This window comes from Calonectris borealis, chromosome 1, assembly GCF_964195595.1.
Source record: "Calonectris borealis chromosome 1, bCalBor7.hap1.2, whole genome shotgun sequence".
Lineage (NCBI taxonomy): Eukaryota > Metazoa > Chordata > Aves > Procellariiformes > Procellariidae > Calonectris > Calonectris borealis.
The window spans coordinates 4,849,314-4,873,244 of record NC_134312.1 but is presented as its reverse complement, the minus strand read 5'-3'; the positions used below and the strand labels follow the sequence as shown (position 1 = coordinate 4,873,244).

Sequence of the window (23,931 nt, the reverse complement as noted above, 5' to 3'; positions counted from 1 at the left end):
CAGCCAGTTTCTTGGAGAATTAGAGAAAACACTGGGGGAAGCGATTTATTTGAAAACAAAAACTGAATCAAATAATATGTTTCCAATCATACCAGATGGGGCCCACTTCTTCTGTGTCTTTTTGTAGGGTAAACCAGGAGAGATGTGACTGAAGGCAATAGCGTTTCACACTGTTTCAGTTGGTGACAATTAAAAGAGGCTCAGGTTAATCATTTATTAAGTGCTCAGTGTTTCTCATCAGCCTCTCAACTTTGCAACTTTTCAGCATTCGGACTTAGTTCTGAATTTTGCACAAAGTTGCGGTCTTGTAATTGGGATGAATCTGACTATCCTGGACCAAAAGAGCCCTGACTTTTAGGGTATTTGAAAACTAGAGTTCAAATTAGAGCCTTTTCCTCTTACCTATACGCTGTGTAAGCTGCTGGGTTTAAAATGAGATGACTCCAGCATTGTATCTTGAGCAGAATGGGCTAAAAATGAGCATTTCGCAATCAGAAGGCGATGCCCTTCCTTGGGTTGGTGGACACAGCTAAAGCAACCAGCCCATAGTACGGCTTCCCTGAATGTCTCGGGCAAAAGCAGCTTAGCCAAGTCCCCCTGCTCTGTCTGCATTACCCAGTGCGCTGTAAAATTACCCAAGCTCCAGCCTTCGGTGGCCAGAACGCTGCTGTGACATGGAGAGATTTGAGTTTATTTACACTTAAATGACATTTGTTGAGTAGAAATACTCAGAAGCCAGATTTAGCAAGGTTTTTAGGCACCAGAAAGGGCAGATGACTATGGTGATTTTGAAGTATAGCTTTTTGAGTTCAAGACCTAAAGCCAAAGGTTACTGACTTTATTATTAGGACTTAAGCACGTCACCCGCACAGGTACTTCCCTAAAGCCATCTGCATCCTTAAGAGTCTGAATGCTGTTGTAAATTTGTTTGTGGGTCTCTTTTGGAATGACGTTTAGGCTCCCAAGTCACCTGACATTCTTGAAACCTGCACTGCTAGTGGCTCGTTAGCTATGAAGGAGAAAATTATGCGGCCATCTCAGTACCTAAAGAAGAGGGTTGGGAATTAGGAGCTTGGTTCTCCTCCCAGCACCGTTGCTGACTTCTTATTTGACCTTCAGACGTTCCAGCTTTCAGCCCTGCAGGTGATGCTGGTTGCAGCGAGCTGTTGCAAAGCCCACCAGTATTTTTGCAGAAGGGTTGCAGAAACACATGCCGTACGAAGATGGAGATCGTGATGCAGATGCATATCAAAGCGGGGCTGTCTTTCAGGTGGCCCGGAGGGTCACAGCCTGTGCACGCTGGCAAATTTGCAAATGCATACTGCTCTCAAACTATGAGTGTGGGGCTGACTTTAATTGCTTCTTGGGGGTTGTAGCGAGAGCTGTGACAGCCTTGGCTTTTGCCGGTGGGTTTGGGCTGTAAGTGACAGACGTTCATTCCGCGGCGGGTTATGCAATTTTCCATTCATTACCCGTGAGTGCCGTCGCAGGCTGTAATCCATCATGTTCGAGATTGTGACCCTTTGCATGAGCGACGGTGGTGCTTGTACCACCTTAATTCATTGTACTTTCCGTGGTGTGATTTTTCACTTTGCTGTAAGGGACTCTTCTGCATCCTTGTGGATTGTCGATCCAGCTTACTTGACTGCTCTCCAGCAGTCAGAGGGTATTTCTATCACCCATTCGGGGCTGATGAACCCCGGGACAGGCAATCTGCTGGTGTAAATCCGTGTGGTCGGTGGGGCTGCTCCTGGGAAGCACTGCCTGCCAGTAGGAGTAAAGGCTCACCATGCATGAGGCTATAAAATGCTCCAACTGGTCAAAAATATTCTGCCTATTCATCTGTATTTCAAAGAAAATTGAAACTCACTTGGAGAAGTTGATAGAAAATAATGGCTGGTGACATCGTCGTAGGTGGCTTTGAAGCGCGGAATAGCGGTAAAGGGTCGGATTCTGCCACCCATAATCATTTCAGGCGTTTCTTTTGCTCTGCTGCAGAGCCTGGCGGGGACCAGGGGAAAGTCTCACCCCTCCAGTTCCTCTTCTTGTAGCTGCTTTTATTAAACAGGCGTCTTTCCTGTCAACATGAATAAAGGGAGGACAGAGCAGTTCATTATCCAGTGTATCACTTCGAGTCTAATACTAATTAAAAGCTTTGCCTTCACTTCTGTGAAACCTATTCTTAGAAATTATGTAAATTAATTGGAGTTTTGAAGAGGAGCATATGCCAAATCCTAAGTAATTCCCTGCTGGCTGAGGCAACTCCAGCACTGGAAGTAGAGAACGGCATCAGGATCTTTTTTTCCTTTTGTGGCTGCAAAAATCTACGGCTGCTTCGGTAAATTTTGATGCCTCTCTTTAGCAAATATATGAGAGAGATCAAATATCCAGACCCTGACCATTTACCAGAAAGATACAATACAAAGGCTTTTTCTCCATGAAAGCTTTTCCATCTCAAAAATGACATTTAACACAGACAAGCTTTTTGCTTCCGCAGCCATTCTCCAAACAAATGTACGTTCTTGCTTCAAAGAGGATTTTGACCCTCAAAAGGGAGACGGACCTGAGATCCCATGGACTCCCCTTGTGAGTTCACTCTTGCCGTTAATTTAATGGGGAAGATATTTACATGCTACGCTGAATGAGAAGGGAGATTTGATTCTAAGGCACATAGCGTGTGGAGAAAAGGGGATATGCTTTTGAAGTAAAATAGCTTTAAATGTTATTAGCTTTTTTTTTCCCCTACCTGATTATTTTTTCCCTTTGAAAAAGGCCAAAACAAATAGAAGGAGAAGAGCCAAAGAAACGGATTCAAATAAAAAAATGAGAAGCAATATGGTTTGGTCTCGATATATTTTTGGTCTCAATCAACAAATCACTTAAAGTTGATGAAACTACTTGCATGTTTAAAGATAAACATGATTAAGTACTTTGGTGGATCTTGGCTTATTAGGTATTGAAGCTGGATACGAGCGTGAATTGAATGCTGGAACTTGTGATGGGAAGATGCTGCAGTGTAAGCTTACTTCCAGATGTACATTTTGCAGAGTCGCCTTTTCTTTACAACCTCACCCTAAGGATTAAGAGACGCCGCGTATGGATCCTCATGCAGGAGGAGGCAGCCCTCCAGTCCAGATGCTTTTTGCCTTTGGAGATTTGAAGTTCAGTGCTGGCGAGGTCTGATTTTTGCAGCCATCATCTTTTCCCAGACTTTTCAGTAGTAAAAAAGGCAATTTTGATAACCTGTCTGTTTGATGCATCCCTGGTACCATGCAACCTCTATGTACAAGGAGCCAGATTCCCTTCCCTGGTTCAGACTTTTATTCAATGAAACATCTTCTGTGTAGAGCTCTAGAAATGGGTCTCCTGTTTCTCTGGGGCTTTGGTGATAAGGAAGCAACTGCCAGCAAGCGCAGGTATGGCTGGTGGTTGTGCTACACTGCGGTACGCCCAAACTCCTGAATGTCTGCTCCTTCTTCAGCCATTAGTTCAGTGGGCTTTGGGCCGTTATTGGTAAATCTTCCTCAGTTTCCCCATCAGTATATACTTCCCCTGCTGTGAGACTAAATGCATTATGATTTTTGGTTTTTTGACTGCTTTTTGGCTCTCACGGAAAAGGCTCCATAACATTGCAGATTGGTAAGATGGAAACAACAATTCATTTAGCCGTAGTTGGAGCTTGTAAAAATCCTTATCTCTAATGGCAGCAGGAATGTAAGATCCCAAAATAGAAGTTGTTAAGTCTACAAGTGAAGACAGTTCTTGGGAAAAGAAAGCACAATGACATACAACTTTGGATCAATAGAAAATCATTTTAGAACAAGAATACAACGTGTAGCAATGAATGTAGATGGGAATGACATTGCTAACCACTTATTAGATAGCAAGCTTTCTGCATGTATTTTGGAGACGTCTGTATGTGTGTGTTAAATATAACATCATCTCTTTTTATGCTTGTATTGGCTAATGCGCAGATGGTTTAGAAATACTGTAGGACATTTTTATTGAATGAACACAAAATCTGATCATTACTCTGGAATTAGAATGCCAGTTTGTACACCTATTAGACAGGGGTCATGAGAGATGGAGTAATTTGATAGATGTTAAACACTAAACTGGTGGCAAATCAGGGAGTTGAACCCGGGTTGTTTCTGAGTTTCGGGACTGCATCCTGCTGCCATCCCCCAAGCTGCTGGGTGCAACCCTCTGGGTGCAGCCAGGTTTGGTCCCGGGTGAAAGTGTTGCAGTGGGCATGCACTTGAACACGGTTGCATGTTTTCGCACCAACATGTTCTCGTGTTGCCCACATTTTGGGTCTGAGTTCATTGTCTGGGCCTTAGTCCACCCGTAGTCTCCTGGCTGGAGAAAAGACCTTTCCATCTTGCAGTACCTGGAAACCAGCCCAGGTCCTTATTTTGGTGCCCTGCAGGAGCTGGGCATCCATCAGGGTAAATCAGGGCCATCCTGAGCTGTTTACACCCATGCTGTGCATTACCCTGCGGGACCTCAGGTTGAATCCTGACACCTCTGGACCTCTGGTTGCTCTCAGATGGTAGTGGCTATCAGAGGTGAAGAGGCTCTATCCAGGGGAGATTTTCAAGTAGCCATTTCTCAGACAGGTCCTCATTTTGGTGAGCGTGGTCTGGTTGTTGACTTAGATGCTACCGATGAGATGGATGCACATAGCGCTTGAGATATGGTGGGCTTGGTCCTACAGATCTGTCCTCTGGAAGACAGGCTGTCCCCTCTCTTTCTGTGGCTGGGTTGGCATGAAAAGGACATAGGACCAGGAGCACCCGGTTGGAGCTGGAGGTCAATCTGATAATCAGCTAAGTGACAAAAACCACATGGACACATTTCAAATACATTTTCAAATGTATCGACCCCTCCTTGATGGACGGCACTGACAGACTGCGTGTTCTTCTTCGCCATCTCTTCCTGCAGGACCATGCTGATTTGCGAAACCACTTCTTCACTGTGGGGATGAAGCTGGAGGCGGTGAATATGAGGGAGCCGTTTCATATCTGTCCTGCATCAGTGACCAAGGTGAGCTCCCAGAAAGTAGGGCTGAAAAGAGCCTGCTTAGGAACCTTTTACTGATTTCCACCATGTTTAAGAAAACTCAAGGGTGGTACTTAATTGGCTGGAGAACACATTAGGTTTAAAACCCATGGATGTTCCTAATTAATGAATTGTTTCTGTCTCACACCACTTCCATGCAGAAAAAGGGGATCCCTCTTTTACCCCTGTCTCCTCTCCATGTATATATATTTCCCTGCACATCTGGGAAACCTTTTGAAACAAAACAGCTGGATGGAGAGGGTACCTGGATATTTAATCCACACTCTCAAAGGCAAGAGAGAGGAAGACTGTGGGGTCTCTAGGATCTCCTCCAGTCCCTGCTGAGCTGTGGGCACTGAGTGACGCTGAACCCCAGCGCTTTCCCTTGCCTCGGTTTACCCATTTCTAAAACTTAAGCTTTGATCTTTTTGGTAGAAACATTTTGATGAAAAGTGTTAGGTGACAGTGGGTTATTTTCAGGAGTCATTTGATTCCAGGGCCTGGCTGTTTCAGCTTTCCAGATTTCCTAACGTTACAGCAAATTTAACTTCTGATTTTGTTTTCTTCTTTTTCACCCCTTAGGTTTTTAACAATCATTATTTGCAAGTGACCATTGATGACTTGAGACCTGAACCCAGCAAAATCTCAATGCTTTGCCATGCGGATTCCTTAGGGATCTTGCCAATACAGTGGTGCCTTAAAAACGGAGTCAATCTCACACCTCCCAAGGGTTTGTATTCCTTCTCGGTGATTTGCAGGTTTCCTCTGACGGAAATTTGCCTCTTCTTATTGCCTTTAAAACCATGATGCTGTTTGCCGCAGAGCATCACCCTAAGTATCTCGAGCCAGAGTAGTTCTCTTGAGTCACTGGTTCTGGCTCATACCACCCCGCAAACGTCTCTGCAAATGCATCTCGCTGGCGGATTGATGTCCGTGTGCTTTGTAGTCTGAAGCAGCCTGCACCAAAGCCTAATGAATTCCTGTAAAATGCATCTTAGCGATGCTTTGTGTGCGTAGAGAGCAAAAGGAGCATTAAAAGTCATATCATACTAGAGGCAAACCAGGCATCTCCCTATAGCATCCACCTTGGTACAATGCTGAGGCCAAGCAAAGCTCCTAAATCTAAATGTCTAAACTAAACTCACAGCTGCTTGCCCAAGAAATGCCCAAGGCATTTCCTTAGTGTCTCAGAAAATCCCAGGCGAGGGCAAATTGTGAGTAGTGTTCAGGTCAGAGCCAGGAGAAACAGTCTCCAACAGTGCCCTTTCCCAGCTTGTAGCGGTGCAGTTAATTACTTGCAATTTCAGACAACCACCTGCGGTGCCCTAACAATATTTCTTCGCTTCCAAAATGTGTTGGCTCTCTGGAATTTTAGATTTTTGAAGCTGGCTGGGATGTTGAGCCTTTGCCAAAAATTGGTATTGCTTGGGAGAAAAAGAAATGCCTCAAAAAAAAAAAAAAAATCCCGCTAAGTTTTGCGCATGCGGATTTATCTTAATTTTGGAAAAAGTATGCTGCTGCTAAACCCAGGGAAGCGAAGGATTATTCTCTACCAGATTCAGAGTCCTCTTATGTATATCCAGAGTGTCTCTTCAGCCCATGTAATTTGAAATTCCCACCAAAGTCCTGGAGTCGTGTGCCTGCGGCTGTGTGCGGTACATCCATGATTGCTCTGTTGCCTTTAGTGAAATAAATGGGCTGTCCGGATGCTTTAGCTCCCTCCTGCTTAAATCCAGGTGTAATGATAATGCCTATGTGTATGCTCACTGATATTGGCATAAGAGTCGCTAAAAATGAAAGTAAATGGAATGTTTTGGTTTTTCCACCCCAAATTCACATGCAGCTTCCCCCAGGCCAGCTAATTAACTGAAGTAGACCATAGGCCAGGCATTTCTCTTTACAGGGTCATGGCCTAGTAATTTCCAATCCGTGCGGTCCAAAGCCTGTCTGAGATGGTGTTGGTCAAGTGCATGCGAACTCTCTTTTAGATGCCAACATTTTTAGAAGTGTCCATAGCATCTGTTGTACAGGTATTTCTGAACTTGGCCAGTAAAGTCTAAGGGGCAAGTAGGTATCTGGTGGGATGGCTGGTGATTGGGGTCTACCTGGGCTCCTGAGAAAGTGTAGGAAGTCTCCCGTCATTCCCCTGGTGAAAAAAAAGTTTGCTTTCTGCTGTCAGATCAGAAATCCTGGAGGGAAGCTATTAAAAAAAGGCATAAAGCAAGTGGCAGATATATGCATGCTATATATTGCCCTATTTCTTATACTGCGTATGAGGGCCGCATGCCCAAATTGCATCTTGGCATCTTTGGTGTCAAAAACCTCTTCCATCGGCAGACACACTATTTGAGTCACTAAAATATAATCAGACATTGGAACGATTTCTTTTAAAAAAAAAAACAACAACAAAACAACGCAAACCACCAAAAAAGACAGCAGAGGGAAAGCGAAAAGCATCCAAACCCCCGCTGAGGGAGCCAGTCTTCTCTGAGCAGAATAATACCAGCTTTGGATAAAGAAATAACCAGGACTGATACGAGAGGGCTGCAGCCCTGCAAAAGTGAGGAAGGCTGTGGTGTGAGCTGGCTGCTGATGAGCAGGTCTGCAGAAGGAGGAGGAAATCCCACCATTTCCACCCAAATCACTGGACAGCTCTACCTGCCCTGGGGTATCTAGAATTGCCCCTTATCACACCAGATTTGACCAGCCTTCTGCTTCCCCAGCACTCACGCCTTCCCAACCAACATCACCCTTAACAGAGAATATGTTGACAATATTTAGTGTTGCCCAAATGGCTCTCCCTGTTGAAAGGCAAGAAGTTCCCATGGAGCAAAAGATAGCAATGGAAGAAGTCCTTTTTCTTTTTGTCAAAAGAGTTTCTTTGCTGTATTGTATTTCTTTGCTTGGGTTTTTTGGTTGATTTGTTGTTGACAAGGAGGTTTTCTGATTTTAAAATGAACTGATTTTATTTCATCAGAACAGTGTGCCAGGTTGGGGTATTTGGGTTCAGAGTCCTTTATTTGTCTGATATCCATTCTCTTGCCTTTTTGCCTGTCAGGCCTTTGTTGAAGCCTGTCATGGTTTAACCCCAGCCAGCAACTCAGCCCCACCCAGCCGCTCGCTCACTCCCCCCCGGTGGGATGGGGGAGAGAATCAGAAGGGTAAAAGTGAGAAAACTCGTGGGTTGAGATAAAGACAGTTTAACAGGTAAAGCAAAAGCCGCGCGCGCAAGCAAAGCAAACCAAGGAATCCATTCACTGCTTCCCATCGGCAGGCAGGTGTTCAGCCATCTCCAGGAAAGCAGGGCTCCATCACACCTAACGGTGACTTGGGAAGACAAACGCCATCACTCCAAACGTCACCCCTTCCTTCTTCTTCCTCCAGCTTTATATGCTGAGCATGACGTCATATGGTATGGAATACCCCATTGGCCAGCTGGGTCAGCTGTCCTGGCTATGCTCCCTCCCAGCTTCTTGTGCACCTGGCAGAGCATGGGAAACTGAAAAGTCCTTGACTACTGTAAGCGCTACTTAGCAACAACTAAAACATCAGTGTCTTATCAACATTCTTTTCATACTAAATCCAAATCACAGCACTATACCAGCTATTAGGAGGAAAAGTAACTCTATCCCAGCCGAAACCAGGACAAGCCAAACATACAGGAGATGAGTCATGAACAGGAGGTGCAAACATTTGCTACGAGAAATAGAGCACAGTATTTTCCTGTACAGTGCCAAAAATGAATACCCATTTACTGCTGCTGTATAAACATTGAACAAGCACTGTTTATATTTATTAGAGCTGGATTTATAGACCACTTCCCTTTAGAGTAACAACCACTGTTCCTTTTTATGAGCTATTAAGAGGGGGAAAAACATTTCAGTAGCGCTCCTAGTTGTAAGACGTGCATAAAGAAATGCCACTTCCAAAACCTCCAGTACATTTGTATTGTTATATTTGCTTCTGATTAGACTGCTGAGCTCTTCCATGCTGAGAGTTGAGATAGCAAACACAATGAGGTTTTACATGTTTGAGGAGCAGCAGTTGAATCATGCAAGCAAAGCTTTGAACGTTGTTACTTAGGCTGAGCCTTAAAGGATAACAGTATGTGAATGCCATGTGCTAATGGGGGTACACATTTAGCTTATATCATGATGCACCACGGAAAGGCCATATACAGGTCCGGGCTTGTTTGAAGCCAATTCCTGAGTATGCTCCCCTTGGAGTGATCCTCATTGCGCTGCTGAAGTGAGTTATGGCAAGCTCCCTAACCGCCCTCCCAGATTTTGTTCCTGCTGAAGTCTACAGCAAAAGGTCTTCCAGCGATTTCAGTGGTGCGTGGCCAAGCCAACAGGTGGTTGTGCGGTGACTGCACAGTCAAGTTTTTATATCTCACTGAAACCTTGTCCGTATGCCTTTTCCGTCCACTCTGCCAAGATTCTGTGTAGCTCGCAATTAAGATTCAAAACCTGTCTATGAGGCGTTTAAATCGAAGATGAGAGAATGTGCATGGTGTGAGGAGGTGAAGGCAAGGTGCTCTGGCAGCTGGGGTGGACCCCAGGTGATGTAATGTAGACAACTCTGCTGTGGCTGTCCCCACCTGAGCCCATCACCCTAGCTGCTTCTGGAGTCAATGGAGAGCGAGAAGGTCTTTCACAGGGCAATTCTGCTCCCTCTGCAGGAGGACAGACAGATCACCTCTAGATCTTCCTGTTTCTCCACTGAGTCTTTAGGGAACCCAGGGTGACAGGCACAGCTATAGGCGTCTCCACTGAAAAAGTACTTATGCGATCAGTGACGTGATGTGCACTTCTCCTCCTGTTTTCCATGTAATTTTATGAAGCTGAAAAGTATCGGGCAAACAAATAAGTGGAGAGCAAAAAGGAGATGGAGAAGAAGCAGAAAGAAAATACTGTTGCAGAAAAAACAGTGCAAGGATTTTTTTTTTTTGTATGAAAAATGAACATTCTCTATAAGTAATTGCCCTTTTTTACTTCTCTGTTCGTGTTTATTTCTAGCTTTCCAATTATTATGCACTTTGATGCCCCACAGAGACAGGCATCTTATAGGGCCCTCTCTGCTCAAGGCTTTATCTCATTAATTTGCTTGTCATGTATGCAATCGTTAGGATTAGAAGTTCATCATATCCCAGATACTTGCATCTTAGCAGGATGTTTGGGACTTTATTTTTAAAACTTTTACCTCCTTTTTGGATGTGGGTGACTGATAGGTGACTCCACTCAGTATTCGAGTCCTGTCTTGCCTACAAAAAACTTCACAATTTTCATTGTCATAAATGATTCATTCCTATGTAATCTTGAGTGTCCCTTTTTGACTATCAATGAAAAAGGCATTAAGGGATGTTCTGTGAAATGAGGCCAGGCTGAGATGCCAGGCAGGGAGATTGAGGGGAGAATTTGGCTTTTAGGTGACTCCTGAAACTTTCCAGTGAGAGTAGTTCTGCCATAATGTTATTAGAGTATCGACAGTATCGTCATAGGGCCCTGGACAGGATTAGCACTCACTGGTTTCAAGCACTGTAAAAATACGGACTAAGAGGCAGAAAAAGAAACCTCAAAAAGCAAATTAAAAAAAACGCCTCTCTGTCCCAAGAGTTTGTTGCCTAAATAGCCAGGTAAGAAGAATGGATGAGCAGAGGTCTGTTTTGTCTCTCTGTGGTAGGACTGTTCGAGAGATGCTCATATAAATCAGTGTTGCTTCCCTTTTTTCCCTAGAAGCAGAGGCTGAAGGGATCATCTAGTTGCTGAGATTTTAGTCTGAGAGCTGGAAAATCTGTGTTCGTTTTCCTGCTCTGCTCCAGATTTCTATACAACCTTGGATGACATGCTTACTGTGATGGGATGCAGCTCATGTACGCTGAGCTGCTGGAAAGTCAGTCATGTAGGGTACATCCATATCGATGAAGAGAGAAGAGAATTTATCTCGTGCTTCAAAAGAGAGGATGGATCAGCTTCTGATTGTGCTGGTCCTCTCCCTGTCCACTGCTGAGGGACCCTTGATGTCCAGCTCCATAACCCCATCTTTTAGATAGCTAAAGGAAAGAGAAAGAAGTCCATGACTAGCCCCACCTGGAAATTAGGGACAGTAGCACTTCTCGGTAGTTATGGGTTTATTAAAGCCTGGGAGATGCTCACAGAAAAGGGAAAATAAGGAAAATAAATGTTTTATTACTTTTTAACGAAAACCTTGAGTTTTCAAAGCGAAGTGCAGAAGGTGTGTGAGTGGGTGCTGGAGAAATGTTGGCATTGGTTCTCCTGGTGTATAAACAGGCATCCCGAGAACTTGCCTGCTGATACCGCACAGTTCCCTGAGGTGGGATGGGATGCTGAAACACAAATGGTCATCTGCTTGGCGCCCATTTCGTTCTCGCTCTCTGGTGTGAAGTGGTGGCTGATGGCACTTTCTGTTTTGTCATCTTGTAGGTTACTCTGGCCAGGACTTTGACTGGGCAGACTACCAGAAGCAGTGTGGAGCGGAGGCAGCGCCTCACCTGTGCTTCAGAAACGTAAGTTCTCTTTTTTGCCTTTGCATCGCTCCTGTCGATCCACGTGAAACAAAATAGCTTGCACAGAAAAGCTGCAGCAAGGCTTTGGGAGGTTCCCCCAGACCACCATGAGTCTGTCTTAGGAAGGAGGCTGGAGAAGTGTTTCAGGTCTCCATCCCTAAAAGAGACAAAATGTTATCTTACTCTTGACTTTATTTGGCTCATTTAGATTTCCTGCTTTTCATCTCCTCTCTGCTTTTGTACAGCACCCAGCACAAGAAGGATCTCAACTGACCATTACAAATAATTCAAGTGCTATTAAAAAAAAAATAAAGTAGGTAAAAAAAATTGCGTGATATCATCTGGCCCTTTTCACATTTTGGGTTTTTTTTTCTGGTTCCGGGGGGGATACATTTAACCTAACCAAATGCGTTTAAAAGCTAAGGTTGATGCTGTTGAGCTCAAAGTGTGAGAAGAGTGAGTAACGTGCATGGATGCTCTGGTCCTTGGGACAGTTCACGTGGTTCCGTGATACAGCAACAGTGATGTGAGAGTGAGCAGCACATCATTCCGCTGGAGGCCATCAAGATTCAGAGCTTTGGAAATAGTCTTTCGCAAGCTGTGTTCTGGCAATGACAGTCTGGTCTGGCTTGATCCGACAGGTATTCATCACTTGGTGAAAGGCAGATGTAGCCTTCTGCCTTTTCCAATAACCTGGTGCTCTTCTTCATGCTCCCATCAACTGATGGAAATTGAGATCCCAGCAATAACTGAATATGTGGCGGTACCTAAAATGAGCACAGAAGGGTTTGCAAAATAAAGCGGTGTTGTGAATGGTGGACAGGCAGGTTCCTCTGGGAGTTACATAGCCTTTCACTGTGCTCAGAAGTCACGAGACTGGGGGACAGGGTGTTTATGAAAAGCAGAACGGAGACAGTCTCACGAGACACCAGCCGTGGTTTTGCATGGCCTTCCTCGTTTGTGGTGGCCCAAGGGCAGCCTGGCTTGGAACAGACCTTTGATGGTGAATTGATGAATTTGCACACTTTTTGTTGATGAATTAGAAGACCTGTATCACCAACAGAGTTTGACTTGGGAGTCAAATGCGAGTTAGGATTTCTTTGCCCCATTTATTGTGCCATCCTATGCAAAACCCGCTGCCTCAAGGGACTTTAAGCGAAGATTAAGCGCTGAGGGAAGCTGGACGATGCTGCATCGCACCAATAGAGTGGGACAATTGGTGAGCATTTCTTCTCTTCTGCAAGCACCCCTCCCTTCTCTTTATATCTCTTTTCATTTTATCAAGTAATGGATCTACGCTCTCAGCACTGACAGCCTTGAGAATAGTCTCTGCGTAATATCCTCCGAAGATTAAATCAGGTCTAAGCACTTTTTTTTTTTCTTTTTTTTTAAGGAAACATTCATCAGATGAACATGTGTCTGTTATTCTTTCATTCTCGATAACACAGTTCTCTGCAGAGAGATGTAATCTCGCTGTTGTCGCTTGTGCAACCTCCCTGCCAGGTCGGTCCATTTGTTTCGTGGCTGCGAGCGGCTCTTTGATAGAAGCCGTATTGCAAGCACATCTTCCACCTCGTGCAGCCAGACACGGTGCTGGAAGTGGATATGCTGTAACTGTTTCCCTGGGGGGATATTTAACAAGGAAAGGCAGTTATGAAATGGATTGACATGACCAAATGCTTAGTAAAATAAACTCCCAGCTAACTGTTTTGCTATTGATTCTGTATAAATTAGCCTCCAGCACCGAATTGCAATGAAAGGAGCCGGTGTGATGATAAATGACATTTTCTTGTTAGGCAACATAAAAGGCATTTAAATAAACTCACCCTGCTTTTCGGCAGTCCTGGCCATTGGCAGCTTTTACAGGGTGAAGCTGATCTGAGTGCTGAGCGAGGCTTGCAACAGTCCAAACTGCGTTTCAGACTAGCAGCACATTCTTGGAAGGCTTCTTGATAAAAAAAGACCAAATCCAGAAGTTTTTAGTCTCACAAAGAGCTCCCAGTTATTGTTCAGGGTGAAATGCCCGTGCTCCTAGGTGCTGTACAAATAGCAGAAAGGTTGAATTTGAGTCTGGCTTCCAGTTGCTCACTTGGGGTTGCTGGATGAGAGATTGGTGTAGTTTTGAGTCAGTGACAATTATTACTCATCCTAATTATTATTAGCCAAAATCTCAGCCAAGAGGGGGAACCTTTTCGTGCTACTGTGTGCAAACAGAGAGATGCAGGCGCTCAGAGCTGATGTGTTGCAGAATGGGTGGGACAGAGGGGAGGAAAATGCAAGGGCAGGAAGCCGTGGCACGGCCGCAGGTATCGCATTAGTGTGTTTTCAGGGATAGTGGTGGTGGGGATATTGGGGAAGGACTGACCTTAAGTGAAGGGAGAGGGGACGCTGGAAGGGACAGAGGGTAAGGATGAAAATAAGTGAAGAGTAGCTTGAGGCTCGGCTTGGGGGGAGGCTTGTTTTGGAGAGGGTTGTAGGGTCTTGAGATCCCTCTGCACTTGGGATCACCTGCAGCGGCCTCAAACAGGAGCTGTGGTTTGTTACGTTAGGGCTGAGCCGTCCTGGCTCTGGCAGGAGCAGGAGGGACTGGTCCGCAGCCTGCTGCTATCACATCGCCAGGCCAACCTCAGGCTGAAGCAGTTTGCCAAGGCGTGTAGTGGTGGTACCTAAATGATTTGAACTGCAGCTTCTCTCAGGCTCCCAAACTCTTAGTACGGTGGGGGATGCTGCATTCTTGCAAGCTCATGACCCCACGTTTTTGGTCCTGTGTTTCCTATTTGGGGTGGTGACCACTCTTTTGGGCGTCATTGCTGTAATATCTGGCCTGGCTTTGCCTTCTCTGGAGAAGAGTGGGAGGGCAGTGGGGGCCTCAGATGACCTGTGAAAGATCTGTTTCTTTGGTGCTGTATTTAAGTGTACGGAGATACTGCTGTAGCAGAAAACACAACTGGCTCCATCTACACCCACCTGCAACCAATGACCTTATGTACCTGAAGTCTACAGAGAAGGACCTTGTACATTGAGCTTACAATACTCCATGAAGAAAAACATACTTGAATAGGTTACGCAAATTTCTCCAGCCTCAGTCAGCCTGGGCAACTAAATGTGTGAAGAAGTTTCTCAGGTCTCAGGCAAGATGGGTTATTTGCTTTACAAGATTTCTCCTAGCAAGGTGAGAGATGCTCAAGCGCAGCAGGTCTGGGAACCCTCTGTGTAGTATCTGGTCACCAACCGTGGCCAGCAAATGCATCACTAGCAAGCATTCAAATATACTTGGAGCTAGTGTGGAGTAACCTCCTCCCAGTCTCTGAGAGTTAGGGATTGGAGTAAATCATGAAATACATTGCTTTCTGGTTTGTTGCCATCATTGTTTTTTCATGTGGGTGTCCAGGGCAGCTCCATTTTGAATCTGGATGCCTTTGTGTTCTTCAGTGTATCCTGCACTTCCAGTGAAAAGCAAACCATGCTAAATTTATGCTTCCCAGTGGGCAGCCTAATTAAAGTCATGCAGTGCTGCAGTGCCATGCTTCAGTGTTGGTCCTTGACTCTTTCAGACATCCTTCAGCCGTGGCTTTACTAAGAACATGAAGCTGGAGGCAGTGAACCCCAGGAACCCTGCAGAGATATGTGTCGCTTCTATCACCTCAGTTAAAGGACGGTTAATGTGGCTTCACCTTGAAGGTATGTGCTGTAAAGGCTTCTTGGGTTTGTGTGGTTCACTCAAACGCTCTCTTAATTTTGTCCTTCATCCTCTGCACAATACTGCTTTCTCCAGCCTTTCCTTTTTATACACATTGACCAATAATACGTTATTAAGAATTATCTTCCCCTGCTCTCTCCACGAGAGGGCCACAAGACCTTCCACCCTCCCATCCATGTGGATTCTATCAGCATGATCTCCATTGGTGATCGAAACCTCCTCACTGCCATCGTGATAGACCTCCATCCTGGGAATGGATGTTTGCCTCACTTGTGCAGCTGAGACTTCCACTGTGATTTCCAACAGGTTCTCATGGGATCTCCTGTCCCCCAGCAACCTCATTCCTTCTTCCTGCCTCTTCCTTTCACTCCTTTTTTTTCACCTAGGTCCATAACACTTCTGCGATATATGCTGCTCCTCACTATGGCCATCGCATGCTCACATCCCTCCGCTCTGTGATTGTATAATTTCTTTGGTTGATCTAAGAGAGCTCTTGCAGGCAGTAACTCTATAATACAGATTTTAAAAAGCCATCATCTGGTGGAGAACATCACCATTGTACAAGCAGTATTAGGAGAGTGCTGAAAAACTAGCAGAGCGTAATACCGTATCAAAACTTCCATTTCTACCTTTCTTGAAATGAGGTACAGATGAGCTCATTTTTAATGTGGTTTTGCTCTTGGGACTTACTTTCTGAATTTGTCTGGGCAAGGACTTCTTAAGTAAGTGTAATTTAGAACAACATTTAGGGATTCTTATTATTATTGCTTTAAAAACAGTATTATTTGTAAGGCACCGAGAGCAGAAAGCCATGCTCATTTAAATGTTTTGATGGGCACTGTGATAAACCATAAAGTTGTTGTAGCATGCGTCGTTGTTACAACATAGTTTAATTTTTACCCATCAAGGTAGCACACTGTTGTTTGAAGCTACTGGCTTCATCTATAATGAATAGAAGAGCTTCTGTTTCCCTCTGAAATTGGGTCAGCATCAACTGCAAATGTCATATGCTTCTTTGCTTTCTTCTGGAGAACCATGAAAATACCAAAGGAGCTTCTGGTGGCCCATAGTCCTGCTCATCGCCAACCTCTGTAAGATCTGTGCTTCTGCCTCTTGATGAATGCATAAGGCAGACGTGCCGTCCCTTGTGCTGCCAGCCCTGACACAGTCAAAAATCAACATCTTGCTGGAACCCTCTCATTTGCAAAATAAAATGCATTTGGTTACGCTACCATGATGGTTCAGGGAGACGTGATGTTGAAATACCTCCACCCCTTTGCCTGCAATCACATGCTGATAGTAGATACCGTGCAGCTCTGCTCATGCGTTTCTGATAGGTGCCTCCAGATGTTTCAAGGCATCTCTGAGAGATTGGGCTGATGAAAGAGCAGCAGCTCTTAAACACTTGCTACGTACAACCCCAGGAAATACAATGGCACGTTGTCTCCGTGAGCTGGAAGGAAAGCAAGGCGCAGGCATATTCTGCAGCTCAGGGAGTAGTTGTTGGTATCCCAATCTCCTAACAGGAAAAAAGGATGGGGAGAAACGAAGGTTGTGCTGGGCTGCAGGTCGCAGAGTTGTCCTGCGGAGAGCAGAATCGGAAGGAAACAGAGCAAGTCTTTCCTTTGCCAAAGTCAGTGACACCTGCTTGCTCCATGGGAGCTCTGTAGCAGGAGGTGGGAGGGAGGAAAGGAGTCACCCATGTCTTCTCTGATGGCCTGTGGGGTCAGAATGGCTCATGAGTAATTCTGGAGTCCATTAAATCCAGGCTGCTGTCAAGATTGTTTTTGCAAAAGCAGTGTGAACCCTCGTTCTCAGAGATTAATGCAAGTTTATTTTGGCCCTTCCAGGGTGAAACAGCTAGGAAAGGGTTAATGGGAGAACAAACCATAGTCAAGTACATGATTTCCGGAAAGGACAGAGGAACAGGGGTCGCGACAAGGGGTTCTTGCAGAGATCCCATGTGAGATGAAGTCTCAAGCCTGATCTGCACAAAAAGTCACCTTCCCTCCTCTGCAAGATGCTCGGCTCTCAGTTTTGGGGCTGGAAGACAGTGGAAGCCAGATTGATACTGACGGTATTGCTTCATCATCACCTGGCACATCACCTTCAGCATCGTGCTGCGTTGATTATAATAACCCAAGAAGTATTTCAGCATCTGAAAATGTGCAGTGCAGTTTGTACAAGGGGAAAGGTCTCTAATCAAAGCCTTTAAAGTTAGTAAAAACATTGTTGGGTAACCCAAAGTACCTCATCTGTGCTAGCAGCTTGCTCTAAAATATCAGAAAGGCGGATGTTCTGTGGTGTTTAGCTCTACAAAAATAACATTACATGGTAGACAAGGCTTTCCTGACGCCTCCGAGATAAATCCTGTTCTCAGAGATTTCTAACTCAATTGCTACCTAAAGAGAGATTCCTCCTGACCTAAAGCTTGGCAAGCCAGATCATTCACGCTGCTGGTGTCTTTGCTGCTAAGCCTCGTGGTTTGGACCAGCTAAGATCTGGGGAGAGCAGAGCTGCAGGCGTGTGCCCAAATGCAGCAGAGGTGGGAGATGCAGGAGAGCTGGGTGGTCATCCTTCTCCATCCCTGACATACAGCTGTCACCCCAGGCAGTTTGTCTCCTCTGTGGTTATCTCCGGTGTGCAGAGCAGATACGACTTTGCGTCTTCGCTTTCGGTAGAGCTGCGGGCAATGGCGAGGTTTGGTTTTTTCATCTGAGACAACTGGTTGCCATCTGACTGGAGGTAGCTAAAGCTCATCTGCAGCCTGGTCTGGACATGGGGCAAATATTTTTGTTAAAGAGCTGGAATCAACGCTTGTTTGAAATTCAGTTCTCACTAAGGCTGCTGTCGAATTTACACCCATCTGGTCAAGGAATCTGACCCATTTTGGCAACTCCCCTTCTTAAATGGCCAGGTGCCTTCACTTTTATGTGCAGATTTTATGGGGTTTGGGAATCCTTCTTCCCTTTTTTTTTCCCCCCCAAGCTGTAATACTTTCAAAGGGGCTTGGTGTTCACTAAACCTTTGCCCGTCACAGTGAATAGGAAGTGCTGTTTCTTGGGACTTTAAATCAACCAGTCCTCCAAGACCCTGGATAGAGGCAGGGAGAGGGCTACATGCTCCCACCTTGCTCCCCTCCCTCATCTCTTTCTCCCTGCCTTTTACTCTTTCAATTTCTTAAAGGGTGTTTTTTTACAACGTGTCATAAAAAAAACTTGTGTGCATCTCCTTGTCTTTTGAGTTCTGATATATAAATGCTTTACGCTTGTTTTTGTATCTCAATACCAGGAATAGAATGATCTGTAGTAAAAGGAAAAGATGCAAAAGACTGCAAAAATAAAAAGAAGTCTTTGCTGCTTTTGAAATACATGACTACAGTATGCAGAGCGTTACGCTAAAACTAGGCATAAAAAAAAACCCCAAAACCCTGCTTGCGGAGTTGTAAAATAAATGTGGCTTGAACTGTGGCATGTTTTTTTGACTCCATTAATACACTATTGTTTCTAAGTGATTATTTATATTCTGGTAGCAGCAAGACTCCCCAGCTACCATGGGAGCCCATCGCTGAAGACCTCGGGTCCCACCATTTATCATGGGCGCGTCTGAAGCTTTCATTGTTGCCCTCCCAGTTTCCCTGTTTGACAGCCCAAACTGCAGCCATAAAACAGGACGCAGTAGTTAAGCAGCGTCGAGTTAGACGTGAGGGAACATAGCTTAATAAATCACACTTTGTACAGTAGCAAAACTCTGTAAACTTCAGGGTGAGCATTTAATGAGCAGCAGTATAGTTCCCCCGTGGTGGAAAAGCAGCGTAGGACTGATCCGATGGCTGTGCGCATCCCATCGCTTTCTGCTACTTTATTACTCATCATCTGCATTGTTAATTTTTACTGGTTCATTTTAGATTTTAAAGCTGAAGCTTTCTAGTGTGAATTTTTACAAATAATAATGTACACTCTCTGCACAGCCTAGGAATTTGAGGAAAACCCTTTCGTTAATCACTTCTCCGGGGAGGTTTTCCATAATTTTCCCTTTGAGAGTTTTCCACAGTTGCCGCTCTATTCTGCCCAAGATTTGTAGCAGGATATGCAAGGTTTCTTCACCCCATTTCCAATTTCCCTGTTCTTTTCCATTTAATCTCTCAAATCTTATGGACATTTCTTAGTCTGGGAAGATGGCAGCATAAAATGCAGCAAATGAAACTAATGAGTCTCAAACAAGCTGTTTTCCACTTGTATGAGTGAGGCCAAAGGAAGCAGTGCGATGTCGGAGGTGGAAAGCAGGGTCATCAATTGCCGGAGGGAAGAAGCGGTGCCAGGGAGGACAGAGTAGCTGTGAATATGTCTTACAAGAGGAATAGCGGCGTTGCAGGAGAACAGACATCATGGTGCTTCCTTGCTCATCAGGGCAGCTGCAGCTGTAAACTTTAAAAACAAAATTTTCCTGTCACATCTGTTGTTGTTTGCAAGCAGGAAAGGACGTTTGATCTGTTTATTGGGTCAGAATAACACCGTAGAACAGTTACAGTAATGAAAATAATGGATTTTCCCAGATCTGGTGAAATTTCAGTGGGGACTGTGTTGATCTCTTGCTCTGTTTAGGGCTCGATCCATGGCTTGCTCGCTTCGTGCATGTCTTGCCACGGATTTCAGCAGTTCTCACATCAGTTTCTTGGCGGGATTTGTGGCGTTAGGCAAAAATGATTTGCCCACTGGAGAGTGCAGCTTTCATCAGGTTCAAACTGAGCAGTGACTTCTTGGTATTTTCTCGTGGAGGGAAATGGTTTTGCAGGGAATGCCAGCTGCCGAGACCTCGCATTGAAGCTCAGCTGCTCATGGGAGCAGGTTGTGTCCTGTATCACGTGCCTTCGTCCCATCCTCTTCCCTTCGCCATATCCCGGTGAAATAGAGATTGTATCTTCAATGTATCATGCGTGAACACAATGCAGGGCTCCGAGGAATACCATGAAGACATCCATGAATCTATGCAGACATCATGATTTCATTTTTTTAATTATTTCCTCCAGCAGCGTGAGCACCAGCACCTATTTTCCTGCGGCCTTTGGGTTTTCATACAACCACACGCTCTCAAAGTGCAGCAAGTTTATTGCTAGAGACAAGATTGATACAAGTGCTGCGTCTCAGCCTCGATGCCATTCCCATCACAAAGTTCAATTACTGTTTCAATTACACCGCAAGCCCTTGATGAACATTCATTAGTGGGAAGTTCCCCGTAGTCATCTAGCTGTGCACAGTCAAACACTGCTGCCTTAAGCAGGAGGCAAAGATGCTGTAACAGATGCAAAGGCGAGGATGCTGCAGGGGAAACTGCTGATCCTTTGGTCCCTTTTATTAGGAGATCATCTCATGCTGGTGCTGGAGCTCTATGTCCTAGGTTGGAAATGGCAGAGGAGGGTGAACTTGCTGGCCAGGCTGTGCCGGCGCAGGCGGACTTGAGTTGGAGTAATTAAATGGTGTCTTGACTCAGGACCCAGAGTTGTTTTCAAAAGAACTCAAAGCTAGTGGGAATATTTCTGTTTGCTGCAATGGGCTTTGAGTGCCACCCATATAAAGCAAGACAGGAGAGTGTCTTCTAAAGGAGACGTAATAACCAAACTGGAAGAGATTTGCTTTAAGCAGAGATTTTCAGTGGGGTTTTGGAGTCAGTATTATGCCAGAGATCTTAGCGCATCTGTCCCACTTGGGGTTTTTATACTGCCTCTCCCCTGTTGGGTGATCAGCTCATGGTTCATGTGCAGTGAGGAGCCCTAGGAGAATTCGTGGCACTTCTAGAAGAATGGTCATCTCTCACCCTTGAAAACAGTGACTCAAGGGCAGAACTACACAGAAAAGCGCCAGGGGGGCATTGGGGCGTAAAGGCCCATCAAATTAGCTACCATCCTATTAAAGCCCATATACACTCTCTTACCAGTAAAAGCAAGCACCCCACTGGCCTTCTGCTAACTTGCTTGTGCAACTCTACAAAAAAACCCCCAAGGGGTTAATCAGGGCATCTTGTTGGGGAAAGTCATGCATGTTTAACCTTACTGGCTTTTGGCTGCTTCACTGCACACCCTTAGAGTTCTCTTAACGGGGGTTTTCTCTGGAATCACATTGCACTATAAATGCAACAGCCTTATCATTGCTGCCTGTGCAAAATTGAAGATGAAATGATGCCTGATTTTGATGCAGGGAAGCAGATTTATTTTTACGTGTTCCATCATTTGCTTCCCTTGGTTCATGATGAATGCTCAAATGGCTCTGAGCTCGGTATTCCTATGTCTAAATTACATTATAAATTTGTGTTTATAGGTTTACAGATGCCCTCTCCAGAGTACATAGTTGATGTAGAGTCTATGGACATTTTCCCCGTTGGCTGGTGTGAAGCGAATGCTTATAACCTAACTCCACCACACAAAGCTGTTTGTAAGTACATGGAAACCTCAAGCAGCATAGATATTACATCAACAGATTTATCAGGGAGTTTGTCCTATGTCTATAATCCAATTCTTAAAACTACCAACCTAACTAGCAGACTAGTAACCAGGCTGTAAGTGTACTGTAATAAATCCAATTAGTGGCCAGACTCCGCAGCACTGGTATGATGCAGTTTGTAGTTATCTGTGTGATCAGTCCCTCTAAAAATGGGATTGTTTGGACTGGGAAAGGTTGTTACGTGGTTTGGGATTGCACAGTGTGGTTTGTGGGTTTGCGATGGGGTTGTCGGAGTGAAACCAGGTTTCGTTGCGCTGAGCCAAGTTCACTCGGGCAGCTGAGGGAATTAGGGACATGGGATCTCAAATCAGGAAAAAAACCCCATAAAATATAGGGCAGAATGGATGTAAAGAGGCCGTCCAAGTGCTCCCTCTTCAAAACGGGATCTGATCCACCTAAATTGAGAAATGTTTGCTGGCCTCCTGTGATGGAGTTTCTGCCCCTCCCAAGGGTATCTGCCCCGTTATTTCATTGACCTTACCAGCTCAGAGATTTCCCTAGCGTTTAATTTAAATCTCTCCCAGTACCATTAAGCCCGTAGTGTTTTGTTCTGCCTCCAGTGCATATTAAGACCAATTTCTTTCCCTTCCATTTGCATTTGAAGGCAGTTCATGGGTGCTCAGTGGCTTGGTGGTGTTCTCCTGTTCCTCGCAGAAACTATCCAACCCCGATCTCAAGCCACCAGATGAAAAATTAACCTCGCTGTTTATAATAATTAACATCTGAAAGGCAAATTTTAAAATGTGTCAACCCTTTTGAAGAGTTAAATATGCTTAAGTTAAAAATCAGGCAGCTGGGGCCTAATTTGGGAGAATACTGCTATGGCAACATTATGCAGCCTTATCGCAATTTATAGCTAGGGATAAATTATGCTGGAGGTAATCATGCTTGTAAAATGTAATCTTATCCATATGTGTTTCTGTATGGAAAAATATTTGTGTTTTTATTTTAATTTTTTATACTGATCCCATAAAACACGATATTAGCATTCCAGAGGAAAGATTAAATGTATTATTACATCTTTAAAGTAGGTTTTAATGATGTAGTGACTTACTTAAAAAATACCAAGAAAAGATGGCGACAGTAATTAAGTACCATTTCATTGTGTTGGAAGTCATTTTATAGTCAGTGCATTTATACAGCTTTTTATGCGTTATGGGTATACTTTATAGGACAGAAGGGTACAAAACTATTTTTTTCTTCCTTGCTTCATTTTTGCAGTGCGAAGGAAGAGAAGAATTGCAGTTGTGCAACCAGAAAAGCAGTAAGTTTTTCTTATTTAAGGTGATGTTTTTATAGGGATGCATCAGGTCTTCCAGGGGAGATAATACACAGCAGCTGAGTGACTTTGCTAACTACTGTCCAGATACTGCAGCAGAGTCAGCAAGGGGGTTCCTTTAAATCTAAAATGTTTGTGGACATATAAGAAAGTCTTTGCAGTAGAAATATGTTACTAGCTGGGACTGTGCAGCCAGTGTCTGATGGCCAGTAAGGGACGCTTATGGAAGATGGCATGTACCAGGAGGGCTTTTCCCTATCTAGTCTAGCAGTTTCTAGAACTAGACTTTAAGGGAGCTAAGCGTGAATATTTGCAGCCTGAAGGGCTAAAGGTCACTGACCAGAGTGTATTTTTGGAGGAGTGGTGGATCTGGCTCCTTCTTCTGCAATATGCAGGCCCTGGGCTATGATAAACTGTGTGGAAGCAGGATTGCATTTGAGGTATCTCCATTCCTCGGTCCGGGCAGGTCCTGGTGCAATATGCAGGCCCTGGGCTATGATAAACTGTGTGGAAGCAGGATTGCATTTGAGGTATCTCCATTCCTCGGTCCGGGCAGGTCCTGGTGTATCTCACAGTCCAGCCTGAAGGCTGGTTCTGCCCCTTTGCCCCATCTGACGCTATTAAATACACTGAATTGCTGTTTAACAGGTTACCATCCACAGTGCCTGTTGAGAAAATACCTCATGACCTCTGCCCGGTTCCTCAGCCAGACACAACAGGTAAGGCTGCTCGGCACCAGCAGGATCCTTATCTCAAGGACCCGTTGCCTGTATGGAGGGGGATGATCCCAAAAAGGGAGTGAGTGTGTCATACGGGTGGGGAGATGGAACCTCATCCTCAGGGGGTGTGAGGTGGTGTGGACCCACCA

General features: G+C 44.8%; 1 protein-coding gene across 2 annotated transcripts in view; it reads left to right on the top strand.

Moving 5' to 3' along the window:
* SFMBT2 (Scm like with four mbt domains 2) overlaps positions 1-23,931 on the top strand; it is a 117,989-nt gene that overhangs the window by 68,994 nt on the left and 25,064 nt on the right. For both annotated transcript variants that reach the window (XM_075143107.1, XM_075143115.1), the window contains 7 exons: positions 4,945-5,046; positions 5,644-5,791; positions 11,505-11,587; positions 15,142-15,268; positions 21,602-21,715; positions 23,006-23,048; positions 23,712-23,782. In XM_075143107.1, the coding sequence (XP_074999208.1) occupies positions 4,945-5,046; positions 5,644-5,791; positions 11,505-11,587; positions 15,142-15,268; positions 21,602-21,715; positions 23,006-23,048; positions 23,712-23,782 (688 nt within the window). The remainder of the gene's footprint in view (positions 1-4,944; positions 5,047-5,643; positions 5,792-11,504; positions 11,588-15,141; positions 15,269-21,601; positions 21,716-23,005; positions 23,049-23,711; positions 23,783-23,931) is intronic.